Raw genomic sequence first — 18,442 nt, 5'->3', positions numbered from 1 at the left:
CTCTTGGTCCATTGTACTGAAGTGTCTAATCCTGCACAATTCTTTCTTCAGTCATCATCTGTGAACATATTCTTTTTTTTAAGATGGAGTCTCACTCTGTCACCCAGGCTGGAGTGCAGTGGCGCAATCTCGGCTCACTGCAACCTCCACCTCCTGGATTCAAGCGATTCTCCTGCCTCAGCCTCCTGAGTAGCTGGGACTACAGGTACACACCACCAGGCCCAGCTAACTTTTGTATATATGTATTTTTAAGTAGAGATGGGATTTCACCATATTGGCCAGGCTGGTCTCGAACTCCTGACCTTGTGATCTGCCCGCCTCGGCCTCCCAAAGTGCTGGGATTACAGGCATGAGCCACCGTGCCCAGCCTACGAACATATGCTTACTCTCTGTCTTGCACTAAAAAATGTTGGCCCCAGAGACCAGATTCCATGAGTAAACACATGAAAGAAGCAATATAAAAATTATTCCTGGAGATCAAGATGGAGAATCAGAGAGAAAATGCTGAAGAAGATGATACTATAATGTACTCTTGTTCAGTGTTCTCTAAGGTTTGTGATATGTGTATACATGTGGGCCCAAGAGTGTCTAATTCAAGAAGGCAGAGTATTTACAGTCTCCAATATATTGCCCATGTTTAAAACATTAGCAACCATAAAGCAAGATCATGTGTTTTTGTGTGTACACGTGAAATTAAATCAATTCTAGTCAAATTTCAAGGAAAATTAAAAAAAGCTCAGAAAGTGTTGCAAATGGGCAATAAATAGTACCAGGACAGTAAGATAAGTCTGTGTTTTAAACAAAAAATTTTAGAAGAAACAAAAGTGGTTTGAATTAAGTACTAAAAAAGTTTAACATGGACTGATAACAGAGTAAAATTTCGGTTAGTGACCAATTTAAGGAATACCTATTAACATTTTCAGCTTTTTTAACACCAAAAAATATTAAACCAACTCTTAAAACTGGGTATCAAAATTATTTTACATACATTTTACAGAGAACAAAAACTTTTAACTCAGAGCTGTGAATTCTCAGAAAACTATGCTTGATGGTTCAGTATTTTTGATAAATCTTTTCAAAGGCACTTTAAATATTATTGTGCTAATGAACATGGACTGAGACAATAACATGTGATGGCACATATAAGCAAAGACATATTGAGCTGTCTTCAAAACGGAATATATCTTGCTTTTTAAAAATTAGGCCAGGTGTGGTGGCTCATACCTGTAATTCCAGCATTTTGGGAGGCTGAGGCTGGTGGATCACTTGAGACCAAGAGTTTGACCTGCCTGGGCCACATGGAAAGATCACTGCTTCACAAAAATTTAAAAATATTGGCTGGGCATGGTGACATGCACCTGTCGTCCTAGCTACTCTGGAGGCTGAGGTGGGAGGATTACTTGAGCCCAGCAGTTTGAGTTTATAGTGAGCTATGATTGCACTACTGCAGTGTGGCCTGGGCAACAGAGGGAAACCCTCTCCCCCATCCCGGCTCCCAAAAAAAGAGAGAGAGATTATGGCATGTATTTGAAAAATTCTACCAACTCATCTTTCTGTCTCTATTACTTTCTTTCCTCAGTGGAAAAATACATTACTTTTATTCTATATACTATGTGTTATAATTACTAAATACAGTGTTACAAACGTAAAACCCAAACAGCTAAATTATGGAAGTATTTTTATAGTGTTTTTAGGGGGTAAAAGAAAAGGTGATTCAAACACACAGTCTACTGAGATTCAAGGAAGTGAATTGTGGTCTTCAGCGTGTACTCTGAGGGAAGATGAGCATGCAGCCCATTGCACTTGGGAAAGTTGTTCACAGAGGGACAGTTGCAAGGCTCGTGAAAGGAAACCCCAGGAACAATGAACTCTGGGGATCTGGCTTGAGAGGTAGATGGGTTGAAAGCCTAAAGGGGTCCTAGGCTTACTTGTATTGGGCATTGGTGATAGGGTCGGTAGGGCCGGTTTTTCACAGTGGGAATTTCCAGCAGAGACAAACAGTGACCTTTCACTGTCATTTGACAAGAAGCTCAAAAAGGACAAGAACAGGAAAGAAAATTACAGACTGAAAATGCAAGCTTCTCTTAAATGGTGATACTCACCAGAAATACCAAGCTCTTTGTCATTTACTTGGAAAGAAACTTGTCTTACTTCTTTAACTTGTCATCTATAATGGATTTGAAAAAGAAAAGTCATTGAAAAATAGAAATGTATATATTGCTCTAAAAATAGGGCTTTTTAAGTGGCAAAAATTTGTATTTTTTATTTTGCTCCTTCAGTTACTGGCAAGTAAAATAGAATACATTCTAAAAGCTGGGAACCAGAACACTTATCTGTAACAAAAATGCCTACTTACGAAGACACATTAAGATTTTATACAAGTTTTGAAGTAGGAACTGTCTTAGCTCAGGCTGCCATAACAAAATACTATAGACTGTGTGGTTGAAACAATAGAAATTTATTTTCTCATAGATCTGGAGGCTGGAGGTCCAAGATGAAGGTTCCAGCATGGCCAGGTTCTGGTGAGGGCTCTCCTTCTAGCTTGCAGATGGCTGCCTTCTCACTGTGTCTTCACATGGGTCAGAGAGGGAGAGAGAGAGGTAAAGGAAGAGAGAGGGAGAGGGACGGAAAGATGGTACCAGAAGAGAATGAATTAACTCTCTGGTGTCTCTTCTTATAAGGGCACTAGTCCCACTGTAAAGACCCCAGCCTCATGGCCTCATCTAAACCTAATTATCTCCCAAAGGCCCCAACTCCAAATACTATTACACTGGGGGTTAGTGCTTCAACACATTAATTTTGGGGTAACACAATTCAGGAATGATATCTAAACATGTTTCACTTCTTTCATATCTTGTAACTAGAATGCTACCTGGCCCCACTAGCCTTTGACTACAGATGAGGTCACATTAATGCCTAAATTCCAAAGATTCTTAACCCTTCCTGCCAGACTATAGGACTTTGGCCCCTTTCTAAGTTTTCAGCCCCTCCTGGGTAATGCCTCATTGATGTTCAATGCTGTTTGTCAATGACATCTTCAACTTGAAGGCCTGTGCGCTGCCTCTGTAGCTAAGTCCAGTCATCATCATGTACCCTCAGAGTGCCATTTGGCAGTGTGTATACACATGTGTGTGGGGGGCATGGGGTGGTGGCACAGAATTAACCTGTCCCAGTTCTCTGCAGCAGACTGTCACCTGGGTGCTGATGTAACATTATTATTATTGCTATTTTTTACTAGAATTATCTCCCGTATAAATAACTCCTTTGGCTTTTGGTCCTAAGCCTTTTCTCTAATGTGACTCAAAACATCCTCTCAAGATAAAATATTTGCAAACTATGCGTCCAACAAGGAACTAATATCCAGAATTTACATGGAACTCAACAACAACAACAACAAGAAACAAATAACCCTATTCAAAAGCAGGCAAGGGACATGGATAAACATTTTTCAAAGAAGACATCCAAATGCACAACAGGCATATGAAATAATGCTCAACATAACTAATGATCAAAGAAATGCAAATTGAAGCCACAATGAGATATCATCTTACACTAGTCAGAATGGCTATTATTAAAAAGTCAAAAAATAACAGATGTTGGTGAGGATATAAAGAAAAGAGAACTCATATGCTGTTGGTGGGAATGTAAGTTAGTACAACTATGGAAAACTCTATGGAGGTTGCACAAAGAACTAAAAAGTAACGACCATTTGATCCAGCAATCCCACTATTAGGTATATATTCAGGAAAAGAAATCATTATATCAAAAGGATACCTGCACACATATATTTATCACAGCACTATTTACAATAGCAAAAATATGGAATCAACCTAAGTGTCCATCAATGGATGACTGAATTAAAAAATGTGGTATATATACACAGTGAAATACTATTCATCCATAAAAAATGAAATCATGTCTTTTGCAGCAATAAGGATGGAACTGGAGGCCATTCTCTTTAAGTGAAACAACTCAGAAAGTCAGATGCGTGTTCTCACTTATAAATGGGAGCTAAATAATGTGTACACATGGACAAAGGGTGTGGAATGATAGACATAGGAGGCTCAGAAGAGTAGGGGAACGGAAGGGGGATGCGTGATGAGAAACTACTTACTGGGTACAATATACATTACTTGAGTGATGGATACACTAAAAGTCAAGACTTCACCACCACACAATATAGCCATGGAACAGAATTGCAGTTGTACCCCTTAAATTTATACACTTTAAAGAAAAGGGAAAAAAATCTGTTCCCTCAATTGTTTTCTCCCTCCTTTCTGCCCTGTGCTCCTGAATCAAAAGGTAAAAATATTAACAACAACAACACAAAAACCTTTTCAACATAAAACCAAAACTCCAATGTGTATCAGTTCAGGTAAACAGATCACTTAGTGGATTAACAGCCCTCTAGTTTCAAAGATGTAGATTCTGTGAATTCCAGTTTGGGGCTCACATGGAACTTCCTGCTATACTTTGAAGTTTTTTTTTTTTTGTTTTGTTTTGTTTTTCCCAGTGGTGCCAAAGGCATATACTTTAAACTTTAATAATTTAAAATCATTTTGGATTTATTTATAATAAATATCTAAGAACATAAAAAGTAGTAAATTATGAAATACTTGAAAACCAAATCCAAAGAAGTCGTATACCCCAACTGTTGCAGTATTATCTCAGCATCCAGACTACCTAGGAAATAAGCCTTTACTTCCACTAAATGTAACTTGGTACAAGGTCCAGAGAGTGATATTCCCCAGCTTGCTTTTGTGACACCGTAAGATTTATCTCATGTATATCTAGAGCTGTCTTGGACGTGTAAAAATAAAAACTAGTTAAATTATTTAAAGTATGAAAATATTCTGCAAATTACTATTTTAATTAGTTTAATTGAGAAAAGTATGCTGTATGTTAATGTTTGTATCATTTTAATTGAGAAAAGAATACACTGTAAATTATTCTTTGAGGAAAAGAGGGTGTCATGGAATCAAACCAAGGGCAGAGATTCAGACACAACTTTGGGCAAATCTCTTACTTTCTTTTGCGTAGGTTTCCTTTTCTAAAACTGGAGAAAATAATACCTCCCTTTTGCTGGGTTGCTGTGAGAATTCAATCAGTTATATGTAAAGTTCTTAAAACCGTTTCTGGTATATGGTGCCATGAAGTGCTATGAAGGTGTTTGTTATTACAAGTATTTAAAAGGTATTACAAATTACTTTTAAGTAATTGGTCTCTTTGATTAATCAGCAAAGAACTTTCAGAAATAGAAAGTCAGATGCTTGCTCTCACTTATAAGTGGGAGCTAAATAATGTGTACACATGGACACAGAGTGTGGAATGATAGACATAGGAGACTCAGAAGGGTTAGGGGATGGGAGGGGAATGGGTGATGAGAAATTACTCAGCAAAAGTTACATTTCAGCACTTGACTTAGTAATAATTTGTATTAAGTTGGTTTTCACTTGTGATTAAATGTTTGTGGGTCAGTCGTCTTTAACCAAAAGCAAAATGCATCCACCCTTATACTATGACAACTTCCCAAAGTGTGTTCCTTGATATGCCATTTCAATGGAATATTAGCACATTATATGAAAAAAAAAAAAAAAAAAGATGCTGTAAGTGGCGAGTTTGGGAAGTGCTGGGTTATACAAATGTAAATAAGGCTTCTTTACTAAGAATGTCTCTGAGCTTTTCATGCTGTAATGTGCCCTGAGATCTTACAGGTAGTTTTCCAGATGTATTTGGAAACAGATTCTTTTATTTACAAAGCATCTTGAGAAATTAATGTTCTGTGAAATGTATGTTGGTATTTTAAATATATATATATATATATATTTAAAAGATGGAGTTGCTCATTGTGAAGGAATTCACTGGTGGGCACAAGAGGCTCAGGAAGGCTCACGGGAGAAGGCTAGGAGTTCCAGGCTTGATGGTCCAGTAAGGCTCAGGAAGAAGCATCCCGTATTCTTATCATCATCATCATCGCCATAACTTAACAGCATAAGGCATAACATTTGTTTGGCACTTGAAAAAATGCTTTGTCTCATTTTATCTTTTGAAAAACAAAATGAACGCTGAGCTATTATTTTATGGATGAGGAAACTGAGGTTCAGAGGGTAAAGGTGTGGTGACAAGCTCAAGGTCACACAGCTAATAAAGAGTGACTTGAACCCAGGCAGGTGACTTGAAATCCCTTTTTCCACTGTACCATACCACTGCCTGTTAGGGTTCCAATTAAACAATTCCTTCAAGGCAAACACCAAGGCACCTCACATCTGACCTCAATTAGGAAAGCTAATAGTGGAAGTGCAGTTTTGCATAGCATGACATGCCACAGAGCAATCTGGTATTTGAGATGCTGCATCTAGAGAAAGCAGCAAGCATCAGGAACAAAGGAAAACTGGCACTTAGTCAAAATTCCTTGTGTTCTCATGAAGGAGCCACCTCTGAACACCATGAGTGCACTCCTCACTTATACATGTATTTATAGCACTACATGCTCAGGAGATGTTTCTTAGATTCAAAAAGCACAACTTTCACTAACAATGAATAGCAGATGCTTATGTTACTCAAAATAATCTAGTGCTGTTAACAAGAAGCACTGTTTCCTTCTCCTGATGTTAAAAGGATATTACTTTCTAGAGACTCTTTTAATATATCCAATTGGTACATAATTATTTATACTGCCTTTCAACCTCATTAGATGCGTAACAAAGAGTATTAGAAGAAAACATAGAAGTAACTTAGTGCTCAGAGTTTATATGCTCATGTGCAGAGCAGGTATATTAAAAGCCAATAATAACAGATATTGTTTATTGGGTGCTAACTAGTGGCCAAGCATTGTTGTAAAGTGCCTCATATAATTGGTCATATTTAATTTGTGACACTGAAAAGTAACTATTATTGATATCACCATTTTTTGTGTGTGTGTGTGATGGAGTCTCGTTCTGTTGCCCAGGCTGGAGTGCAGTGGTGTGATCTTGGCTCACTGCAACCTCCGCCTCCCAGGTTCAAGCAACTCCCCTACCTCAGCCTCCCGAGTAGCTGGGATTACAGGTGTGCGCCACCATGCCCGGCTAATTTTTGTATTTTTAGTAGATAAAAATATCTACTAAATTTCACCATATTGGTCAGGCTGGTCTTGAACTCCTGACCTCGTGATTCAACCACCTCGGCCTCCCAAAGTACTGGGATTACAGGCGTGAGCCACTGTGCCCAGCCAATATCACCATTTTACAGATAAGATTATTGAGGCTTAAATGTCATGTAGCTAAGAATTTGTGAGCAGCTTGATAGAGATTGTGGCTTTTCAGCCTGATTGCTCTAGGCCTGGCTCAGTGCCCAGCACAGACTAGGGGCTTTATACAAGTTTGTCAAGCAAGTACATAAGCAAGCAAGCCCTAAAGGTTTCAGCTAGCCACTGGCTGGCTTTACCTAAAGTTGTTTTGACAAAGACCTTTGCCTCAGAATGGATACAGCAATTAGACTAAGAGGTTAGAGAGAGAGGCAGCCCCTTCTTTCTCAGAGCTGCAGGTGTAGCCTTTGGTCCTCCTGAGCACCATGGCCCATGCCTGTTCAACTGAGATCACCTGCACCCGCCAGCAAACTGACAGAGGCAGGGCCTCATGAAGGGTATCCAAGTAGGGACCTCCACAGTGGCCAAAGCTCTCATGAATGAATAATTGACAATTTGGCGTTTCCTCCAGGGCAGTCTCACACACAGCTACTGCTTGCACCCCTTCCAACAAGCTGACCACCCTAAGCCTCGTTCACAGAGAAATGCTGCAGCTGGAGTTTGAGGATGAGCTGTTTCTTCCTGGAGGTTCTACCACTTTTCCTCTGGGGAGGCCTCCACCTGGGCCTGGCCTTGCGAGTGAATTCCTAAATCTGGAGTAGTGTCTCTCTCTTCCAGGACATCTGGAGTATCTCTTCGGCAAGGGAATGCAGATAAAAGCAGCCTGCAGAACGGTAAGTTAAGTAACTGAACCCAGACTCTACAAACCAGGCAAGAAAATGGGCCTTTGAGTGAATAAAAAAGGGTGATTCTTCAGGACAGATGAATTATAAAAGGCAACACTTGCCCACTTCCCCACCCTCAAATGGTAAAAGCTCCTTTTCTTGAGGGGCCAGGCCTGGGCAGTCCCATTTAAGCTTCAGAATGGGTCAATTTGCAGGCGGTACCTTGCATTCAGGGTAGCAAAGACGTTAAAAGTCGTTCTTTGCTCAAAGCCTCCAGGGGTAAATCCCCTCTACATAGCACATGGGAGAAAATTGGGCCTGATGCCCTCAGTGTAACTCTCTCCTCTGATCCTACCACTCATGGGAGGGGTCTCCACCCCTTCCTTCATGGTTATTACTGAACCACCTAGTTCACCTCTTCTTGATCTTAAGTCCCCTTCCAAACACAGAACAGGCCTTCCCAGACCTCATAAAGAATCCTCACCCCCTTGTTTTTCCTTACCAAGGAGTGCTTCCAAGCATTGGAGCATCCATAACTATTTTATTGTGTATTCTCTGTCTTCTCTCTAGGATATGAGTTCTAGGAGTGCAGGCTGGATGACTTTTGGGTCACCTTTGTATTTTCAGGCCCTAGCACATCCAGGGTGTGTTAACATGGCATTGAGGCCGGGTGCTGTGGCTCACGCCTGTAATCCCAGTACTTTGGGAGGCCAAGGCAGGCGGATCACCTGTGGTCAGGAGTTTGAGACCAGCCTGGCCAACATGGTGAAACCTCGTCTCTACTAAAATTACCAAAAACAATTAGCTGAGCATGGTGGCGCGCGTCTGTAATCCCAGCTTCTGGGGAGGCTGAGGCAGGAGAATCGCTTGAATCGCTTGCAGTGAGCCGAGATCGCAGCACTGCACTCCAGCCTGGGAGACAGAGCGAGACTCTATCTCAGAAAATGGAACAGAGAAAGAGAGAAAGAGAGAGAGAGAGAGAGAGAAAGAAAAGAAAAGAAAAGAAAGATGGCATTGAGATCAATAAGGAAGTCTAGAAACCAGGAAGCATTTTGCAAAGAGAAAAGCCTTTTGTTATCCTCACCGGTAGGTACTAAGCTTTCCCTCACAGACAGGACTACAACCTCCAGAGTGGATCTGAGACGAATGCGAATTGCTCTGCACGTTTGTAAGGGACAGAAGGCCGGATTTTCCAATTTAAAACAACCATTCTGTTTCTGGAATCAGAAATCAGTTTCGAGATTTACAACTGTATTTAAAAAAAATCTGTCTTCTTGGTGGACTCGGGGGGGACTTCACGTAGCAGCCAGTACACGCCACGTCAAGCCACCGAAGCCAGAGGTGTGTGTCTGGGGCCAGAGACGTGCATTCCCTCAGCAAGGCCAGCCTCAGACGCAAACGCCAGCACCGCCACCCTGTCGCCCGCTGAGAGGATCTGGCCGCCAACGCCGGGTGTGTGTGTGTGTGTGTGCACAGAGACAACAAAAAACCCAAGCATAATGATTATCCCCAGGGACCATTGGTTTTTTTTTCCCCCCCAAAGTCAGCCGAGAAAACAAGTGCTCCACTTCCCCGGAAATGAGATGCACAGGGGTATTCATTCCATCCCGCGGCTGGGAAGCCCCTGCGGAAACGAGTCTGGCTGCATGTGCGGCCTCGGTCCCAGAAATCCAAAAAGAGCGTTCCCTGAGCCCACAGCTTGCTCCTCCATGTGACCGCCCCTGGACTGGTGGCCACTGTGGACGCGCCCGGCGCCCCCTCTCCCCGCGGGATCCGCGGAGCCGCAGGCGCGCGGCCTGACCAGGTGCACCCGGCACAGCCCCGCCAACAGCGCGCGCCTCCAGCCGCCGGGAACTGGCGGCCACGCGGGCGAGATTTACGGTGGCGCTAGGCGGCGGCTTCCGAGGCCGGCCGGCGCCCAGGCTCCGATTACAGGTTCACACTGGGGGCCCGGCCCGCGGCCACCCAGCCCCCGCCGGCGCGCCCTCGCGCGGCCGGGCTCCCCGCCTGCCCATTCTTCTCCATTCATGCGGACGCCCAGCGCCGCCGCCGCCGCCAGCGCGGCCGCCGCCGTCGCCGTCGCCGGCCGCCCGGATTGGCTGGCGGCCGCGGCGCCGGCACTTTCCCACGGCCCGCGGCGCGTGCGGCTCACCGGAGGCGCTGCAGGCGCGGCCCTGGCGCGCGGCCAGGCCAATCGGGGCGCGCGGGGCGGGGAGGGGCCGCGGCCGCCGGCGGGCTTGTGTCCCGGCCCGGCCTCCCGCACCTCCTCCTTCCCCTGAGTGCAGGCCGGGCAGAGCCCCCGCGGAGCCGACGCACCGCCGCCGGGCAGGGGAGGGCGCGGAGGGCGGGGGCGCGGTCCGCTCGCGCCCTCGGCCTCGCTCCCGCCCCTCCCCGGAGCGGCTGCCAGTCAGCGGCGAAGAAACCGGATTGGCTGGGGGGCGGCTGTTGCCCTGGAGCTGCCGCCCCGCCTCTCCGCCCCCTCGCCCGCCTTCCCCGCTCCCCCGCCCTCCCCAGTGCCCTGGGAAGGGGCTCAGCGTGGGAAAGGATGGTTGAGTTTTAACCAGAGGCAAAGCGTGAGCGGGATCAGTGTGTGCTGAACGCGAGCAGCCGAGCGCGGAGACGTGCCGCTGTAGTTAACTCCTCCCTGCCTGCCGCGCCGACCCTCCCCTGCATCCTCCGGGCAGCCAGCATGAAGCGAGCTCACCCCGAGTACAGCTCCTCGGACAGCGAGCTGGACGAGACCATCGAGGTGGAGAAGGAGAGTGCGGACGAGAATGGGTGAGCTGGCGGCGGCGGAGCGGAGCCAGAGCGGGAGGCGAGCGCAGGCCCGCCGCGGTGACAGCGGGCGGGGACTCTTGGCGCGCCGGTGCTCTGCGCTGACCTCCGCGCGTCGCGGGCTGGCGGCAGCCCGCGGCCAGGGAACCCCTGGGCGCCTTCCAGCCCAAGTGGCAAAAAAGTCTGAGTGCGGGGAGGGTGTGGGGGGCGACCTCTCAGGTCACCTCTCCTCGTTTAACGGCGATTTCAGTTTTTGTTTGTGCTTTTTCTCTTTTCAGAAACTTGAGTTCAGCTCTAGGTTCCATGTCCCCAACTACGTCTTCCCAGATTTTGGCCAGAAAAAGACGGAGAGGAGTGAGTCTCTTTACAATCTCGTTTTATTTTTGTTATTAATTAATGGAAATAACCACCTTTTTTTGTATTTGAAATTTACAGTCGTAATGGTAATACCTTTCTTTGTTTTGCTTGCCTTCTGCAGATAATTGAGAAGCGCCGACGAGACCGGATCAATAACAGTTTGTCTGAGCTGAGAAGGCTAGTACCCAGTGCTTTTGAGAAGCAGGTAATGGAACAAGTAGGTAAAGCTCTCAGCGTCGCTGTCCGCACCTTCTGAATCTTCCCTCCATTAATCTCATCCGCCTTGGAAAATAGCTGTGTTGCTTGTGCCTAGATGAATTCGTACAGATGCCAGCGTATTTTGTGAAGACAACTGATTTTTCTTTAGTCCATACTTTACGCTTTACAAAGCATATATCTTTGTATGTATGTTTGCATATTTTAAGTTGTTCCCCAAAGGAACTTGTGCCAAATCAATCTTTTTGCCATTCTCATCTTTAGGGATCTGCTAAGCTAGAAAAAGCCGAGATCCTGCAGATGACTGTGGATCACCTGAAAATGCTGCATACGGCAGGAGGGAAAGGTACATCTCCTAGACCTAGTGGGGGCTCTGAGTGGTTGGTAGAGAGTGAGCAGCGACTGAAGGCCAGGATTGGTGCAGTAGCTGCCTGATTTTTCTTTGGGGGTGGGGAGAGAACAGTGTGTGGTGTGTGCAGTTCCCTGTCAGTACATTTTCAAATGCACATAGAATCTTCTCCAGTGAATTCACCACCCCAACTCTCTGCAGATTGAACTAGTGCATCTTTTGGAAAATACCTATTATTTGTGAGGTCTTCAGAAGTTGTGACAGCCCTGATTCAGATCAGGTAGCTCTCACATTTGTCCATTGCTATTTTGAGAAAAAGCATTTAAAAACAATATGTGGTCTTATTTTGGTATATGGGATTAAAAAAAAAAATGCGCTGCCACGTGCCTCTTGAGGAAAGAAATGTATTGCGGTTAAGTAGAGGAAACCTAACAGGAGACCAAGGTCTGTGTGTCTGTCTCCAGCAGGAAAATGCTTTACTGAGGTCCAAGTGCCTAAAAGCTCCACGATGATAGCTTACATCTGTGTGTCTAATGAATTTCACTGCTCTGTGGTTTCTCTGTCCTTGATGTATTTTTTGTTGTTGTTGAGGGAAAACATTAAAGGAATGAGCATAGTTTCATCTGCTGGTAGGGTATAATTCCAATTTCTGCTCTGCAGCTTCTAATTGGGCTTTGAACTTGCATTAGCAAACACATTCTGCCTATGTTGATTAATGCAAAGATTTTGGTCGACTCCAAAATATTTAGACTTTCGAAAGAACCCTTGACTGTCGTGTTTTACGGGATGCAGGTATCTGCCAGGAAGGGCTGTCTCTGGGACTGAAGAAATGCGGGAAACGGGCAAAGCCCTGAGATTTTTCTTTTGTTCTTTTCCTTAGGCTACTTTGATGCGCACGCCCTTGCTATGGACTATCGGAGTTTGGGATTTCGGGAATGCCTGGCAGAAGTTGCCCGTTATCTGAGCATCATTGAAGGACTAGATGCCTCTGACCCGCTTCGAGTTCGACTGGTCTCACATCTCAACAACTACGCCTCCCAGCGGGAAGCCGCGAGCGGCGCCCACGCGGGCCTCGGACACATTCCCTGGGGGACCGCCTTTGGACATCACCCGCACATCGCTCACCCGCTGTTACTGCCCCAGAACGGCCACGGCAACGCGGCCACCACGGCCTCACCCACGGAACCGCACCACCAGGGCAGGCTGGGCTCAGCACATCCGGAGGCGCCTGCTTTGCGAGCGCCCCCTAGCGGCAGCCTCGGACCGGTGCTCCCTGTGGTCACCTCCGCCTCCAAACTGTCGCCGCCTCTGCTCTCCTCAGTGGCCTCCCTGTCGGCCTTCCCCTTCTCTTTCGGCTCCTTCCACTTACTGTCTCCCAATGCATTGAGCCCTTCAGCACCCACGCAGGCTGCAAACCTTGGCAAGCCCTATAGACCTTGGGGGACGGAGATTGGAGCTTTTTAAAGAACTGATGTAGAATGAGGGAGGGGAAAGTTTAAAATCCCAGCTGGGCTGGACTGTTGCCAACATCACCTTAAAGTCGTCAGTAAAAGTAAAAAGGAAAAAGGTACACTTTCAGATAAATTTCTTTTTAAAGACTAAAGGTTTGTTGGTTTACTTTTTTCTTTTTTAATGTTTTTTTCATCATGTCATGTATTAGCAGTTTTTACAAACTAGTTGTTAAATTTTGTTCAAGACATTAAATTGAAATAGTGAGTATAAGCCAACATTTCGTGATAGGTTTGTACTGTGCCTAATTTACTTTGTAAACCAGAATGATTCCGTTTTTGCCCCAAAATTTGGGGAATCTTAACATTTAGTATTTTTGGTCTGTTTTTCTCCTTGTATAGTTATGGTCTGTTTTTAGAATTAATTTTCCAAACCACTATGCTTAATGTTAACATGATTCTGTTTGTTAATATTTTGACAGATTAAGGTGTTGTATAAATAATATTCTTTTGGGGGGAGGGGAACTGTATTGAATTTTATATTTCTGAACAAAGCGTTGACAAATCAGATGATCAGCTTTATCCAAGAAAGAAGACTAGTAAATTCTCTGCTTCCTATAGCAGAAAGGTAGCAGAATAGTTTGAATGTACAAACTATTCATGGCCCTGAATCCATCTGACCAGCTGCTGGTGTCTGCCAGGACTGGCAGTTCTGATTTAGTTAGGAGAGAGCCACTGATAGATTAGGTCTCATTTGGAGTGTTGGTGGAAAGGAAACTGAAGGTAATTGAATAGAATACGCCTGCATTTACCAGCCCCAGCAATGCAATGAATTTTTAATCACACGGATCTCAAATTCACAAATGTTAACATGGATAAGTGATCATGGTGTGCAAGTGGTCAATTGAGTAGTACAGTGGAACCTGTTAAATGCATAACCTAATTTTCCTGGAACTGCCATGTTTTCTTTTAACTGGAAATTTTTATGTGAGTTTTCCTTTTGGTGCATGGAACTGTGGTTGCCAAGGTATTTAAAAGGGCTTTCCTGCCTCCTTCTGTTTGATTTATTTAATTTGATTTGGGCTATAAAATATCATTTTTCAGGTTTATTCTTTTAGCAGGTGTAGTTAAACGACCTCCACTGAACTGGGTTTGACCTCTGTTGTACTGATGTGTCGTGACTAAATAAAAAAGAAAGAACAAAGTATTCTGTGGTGTATGTCTTACATACCTTGGCCTTTCCCCCTCTTGGCTAAGAAAAGATAAACTTTCCTTGGTTTTCATTTTGCCTGATTGGTTTGTATGTTTACCAGTTTCATTATTCTTGGACTTCTAAACTGTGTGAATTCGTGCCATTGAATAAGGTGACTTCATTACAATGCAGAGCTTTGCCCTGCCTCCCACAAGAGGACATAGCCCTTTTGCTCTTATGTCAGATGATCTGGCCCTAAACTGGCCATCTGTGGATTAGGAAAGCTGAAATCAGACTGAGATTTACAGGGGTGGAAAGGAGCTTGGGTGAAATATTGTAAAACCGTGTTGACTATTTGACAAATATTTACTCAGAGTACCTACTGCGTGCTCATTTCTATGCGAGAAGATGGAAATTTCTTTCTTTTATTTATTTTTTTAAATGGCAAAACAAGAAGACCTAAATGTTGCTATCCCTGAGACCCTGTGCAGAGTCTTGGGAATCTGTGGTCTGACGAGCAGTGGCAGGCTGTAATTCTGCACCTGCACAGCTCCAGGAGTCTTCACTGGTCTTATTTCCAAGGAATTTAACTCTTTAGTTGCACTGGACTCCTGAGCTGTGTAGTGAGGAAGCTGACATATGCTTTAGGATAGAATAAAACACTGCCAGCATGGAGGACATATTCTGGGCCCCAGGGGAGAGGAGTGTCTTCCCATTGCCTTAAAAGTAGCCCTCTGCCAATTAAGGAGTGTTCCTAAGGAGTTCGCCTTGATCCTGAGGGCGGTGGGGAGGAGAAGGAGAAAACTCATGCTGGCAGATGATAAAATAAAGCCTTCCTTTTCTTTGCCCAAACATGGAGCTCCTCCTCCCATCTGGTGAAAAAAACACAGTCAAAAGGCAAAGAGAAGTTTGGACTTTGAATTTGAGCATCGACTTCTGTGTCCCTGTGAAGGGATGGGAGACTGTGGCATTTTTGTGATTGTGGGTTTCCAATCCCTTCAAAGCTTTCTCTGCATGGCCTCAGATGTTGATCCCTCTGGTGATGCACAGCTCTGCTCTCAGCATTGCCTGTGCCACGCAGACACTCTTTCTGTCATAAGGCTGTGATGGAAAGTGTTATGCTAATTTCTGCCAAGTGTCAGTTTAATTTTAGCAACCACAATTTCCAATGACATTACAGCATTACTGAACAGCATTGTACTTCGACTATCTCTTACTGTTACATAGGTTTAGATGGCTGCTAATGTGGTAAGAAGTGAAGCCTCTTGTTTGCTGGCTATGCTGAAAGAGCTGTGGGACTGTAAAACATGTAGCATGTTCCACTTGTCTCATCAATGATAGCTATATCTGGTTAGTACTTTTTTCTTTTAGCGGGAGGCCTGGCAGATCATTTCCAGATCACATACTTTTCCATGGAAATATTCTGGTTTCTTTTCAAGCCCTTTCAAGGTGAAAAGTATCTGAGGATGGTGCAGGTGAAGTGTGAGCTTCCTAGGAAGCAGGATGGAGTATGACTACGTACCAATAGTGTATAGAAAAATTAATCTAGGAAAACTGACATTTCTATTTGGAATTGATGCAACAAGGAAAAAATAACACCAGGGTTATCAGGGCCAGCGTATTTTTTGTATTACATGTACATTTATAATACAACCACCAGTGTAAACAAGATTTTTTTCAGAGAATGCATAAGTTTACCTTATAAGGAAAATAAATAATTGGTTATAAAGAATCCTGAAAGGCCTCAATAATTACTGATTTATTTTCATTTAATGTATTACCATGAATTAATATGATGAAGTAGATAGATGGGCAGAATTCTTGTATTTAAAAAAGCCTCTAAAAATCCAAGAAATAATTGTTTCCAATTTATTCAGTCTAGTTAAATTAGGATGTGATTTTTATCCAGGTTTTCATTGCTCTACTCTGTGACTCACAAAAATCATGATATTTTAAATATAGATTACTTAAATTTGAAATCCCTCAGGAAATGTTTTATCTCCTAGTTATACTTTTCCCCAGTCCTTCCCATCTATACCAGTATCATAGCTTTGATGCCTTCATTAGTTTCTAGTGATGATTTATAATTAAAATCACTTCAGAGCTAATATCATCTGAGATACTGCTTCAAATGTGGCTGAATTTCATTTACAACTGGAGTCCCAGGGAATGAGAGCATCTTGGAAAGGGGACCAGAATCTTGGCTCCTACTTTTATCTAATTGGGTGACACTGGACAAGTCATTATGATTCTCTGAACCCCACTTTCCTCATCTGTCAAATAAAGTGGCTGGACCGGGTGAGGGTCCCAGGTGCATGTGACAGGGACAGGCACTACTGGGGAGGAATGCAGTGGTATCAGGTGAGTGATGACCCAGGGAGGACATCACATGCTCCTAGCACCCATTCTGTCTCCAAGTCTGGCTGAAGGGTCTCGCCAATTGTTCTTATGCAGAAATTTTAGTCCAGCGTTAGCAGATCTCTCAAGTTTCCAAGGGCATCTCCAAATTTGAATTTTTTATGTGAAATTGTCCAATTTTTATTGGTGGGTCATTAATTCACCAAAACCTGTCTTCCAGCAAGACTGAACCATGGGCAACAACTATTTCTCAGCTTCCAGGGCTCTAAACTGAATGACTCTCTGGAGGGCTAGAATTTTCTAATATCTTTGTCATCCATGTTTGAATACACTACAATAAATGGGTAAACATAAGCTAAAATAAAATCAACACTGTAGTCATTAGGCAGCTGTAGGTGATACCATGTAAAGATTATGTACAGACTTTTAAAAAAAATTACTTCTGGGGTGTGCAATTTCCTCAAGGTAAAATAAAGCAAGGAGAAAGGTTTCTGCTTCACAGAAACCTCTTCCAAAGGTGTTCTCGACTGGGTCCTTGCATTCCCTTTACCAAGGAAGAAGACGAGTTCTCAGCCTGGCAGCCTGAAATGAAAGAGCGAGTGTGTAGCTCATTTGTGACTCAGCACACTGAAGCACTAAAAGGCGCCATCTGATTTCAGGAAGTAAGACGTCTCAGCAAAAAGCAAGCTGTTTTGAACTTCAACTTGAAATATAATGCCTGCCTTGATCTTGATGAGCTGCAGGGCTTTTCTCTCAGATCCTTCAGTGTTCTGCTCTGGGGTGGGGGTGGGGAGAGGCGAGAAGAAAGCCAAGGAAAAAGAAACCCAGGCCTTTCTTTTTGAGCTGTCTGTAGGTATTGACAGGCACTTGCCACAGAACTGTTCCCCAGGGCCTGTAAATCCCAGCAAAATTCACGGTAAACAAATGTCCCTAAGAAATGGGTCTGAGGAACACAGACAGGTTTCTGGATTTTGCGTTAACCCCCTGCCACATTATGCTTCTTTATAGTTTGGCTGTAAAATTTCCCATTGAATTTACTCCTATGGTGATATTTTTTGTTACTGTCAAGTTAAAAGACGATGTGTAAATTGGAAAACTTTTAATCATAGATTGCTGGTAGGTTATCTATGGCTTGACGTAGCAGAAGAGACTTGAAAACGTTGTATTTTAGCCAGAAAGAGACTGGCGGTTACCTCTGATAGAGTTGATACCTAAACAGTTTCTGTAGCTACTTTTAGTTTTGTTTGTTTTTTTAAAATACCTCCCCCGAGCATGGTTTTGTATCTGGTGCTTAGGAATGTTCCATAAATGCAGCATTGAATCATGAAATTAAAGAATGACATATCTGAGACTTTGGTCATCCTCTTTGACCTCATTTCCTACCACTCACCCCTCCTCACTGCTCCAGCCACACTTGCTGTCTGCTGTTGTGGGAACGTGCTCTACATGTTTGCATCTCCAGGCCTTTGCATTGGCCATTCCCTCTGCCTGGAATGCTTTTTCCCCAGTGGTCTGCTAACCTATCTGTAATCTCTACTCTACTTGGGGCTCTGCTCAAAGGTCACCTTTCCACCAGGTCTTTCCTTACAACTCTATTTGAAGCAATCATCCCACTCTCACTCTCTCATCCCCACATTCGCCTCTCCCACCTGCCTTTCTTCTTTTGTTTATCTCCACCGTACCCAGCATGATCTGACAGAATAAATATTTCATTGACTATTTGTTTATTGTCTGTTTTTGCCTGGTTTGTTCACTTCTACAGTTCTGTCACTTAAAATTGTCTAGCACATTAGAGGC

The 18,442-nt window shown here is 43.9% G+C and overlaps 1 protein-coding gene and 1 long non-coding RNA gene across 4 annotated transcripts in view; one reads left to right on the top strand and one right to left on the bottom strand.

Moving 5' to 3' along the window:
* The window catches only part of LOC140712319 (uncharacterized), a 31,859-nt gene extending 21,680 nt beyond the window's left edge, over positions 1-10,179 (bottom strand). Inside the window, exons 1-2 of the long non-coding RNA XR_012093850.1 lie at positions 10,103-10,179; positions 2,103-2,167 (exon numbers count right to left, since the gene is read on the bottom strand). This is a non-coding gene — a long non-coding RNA (uncharacterized lncRNA). The remainder of the gene's footprint in view (positions 1-2,102; positions 2,168-10,102) is intronic.
* A 249-nt stretch (positions 10,180-10,428) lies between these two features.
* On the top strand, positions 10,429-14,302 carry HEY1 (hes related family bHLH transcription factor with YRPW motif 1). 3 transcript variants are annotated; one of them, XM_008000947.3, is made up of 5 exons: positions 10,429-10,728; positions 11,004-11,079; positions 11,204-11,299; positions 11,563-11,644; positions 12,528-14,302. In XM_008000947.3, the coding sequence occupies exons 1-5, from the start codon at positions 10,640-10,642 to the stop codon at positions 13,109-13,111; spliced, it is 927 nt and encodes a 308-aa protein (XP_007999138.1). In that variant the 5' UTR covers positions 10,429-10,639; the 3' UTR covers positions 13,112-14,302. The 3 variants fall into 3 exon arrangements, with proteins under 3 accessions (XP_007999138.1, XP_007999139.1, XP_007999140.1); XM_008000948.3 differs by having other exon boundaries at positions 10,433-10,728; positions 11,204-11,287; XM_008000949.3 differs by lacking the exons at positions 10,429-10,728; positions 11,004-11,079; positions 11,204-11,299; positions 11,563-11,644 and adding an exon at positions 11,651-12,091.
* The last annotated feature ends 4,140 nt before the right edge of the window (positions 14,303-18,442 follow it).

Source organism: Chlorocebus sabaeus, chromosome 8, assembly GCF_047675955.1.
Source record: "Chlorocebus sabaeus isolate Y175 chromosome 8, mChlSab1.0.hap1, whole genome shotgun sequence".
Taxonomy (NCBI): Eukaryota; Metazoa; Chordata; class Mammalia; order Primates; family Cercopithecidae; genus Chlorocebus; species Chlorocebus sabaeus.
The sequence above is the reverse complement of the archived record's forward strand: the minus strand, read 5'-3'. Positions and strand labels throughout refer to the sequence as shown.

Coding starts and splice junctions, on each gene's coding strand:
- HEY1 (XM_008000947.3), top strand. CDS start 10,640: ATGAAGCGAGCTCACCCCGAGTACAGCTCCTCGGACAGCGAGCTGGAC. Junction 10,729..11,003: donor GAGAGTGCGGACGAGAATGG/GTGAGCTGGCGG, acceptor TTCTCTTTTCAG/AAACTTGAGTTCAGCTCTAG. Junction 11,300..11,562: donor AGAAGCAGGTAATGGAACAA/GTAGGTAAAGCT, acceptor TCTCATCTTTAG/GGATCTGCTAAGCTAGAAAA.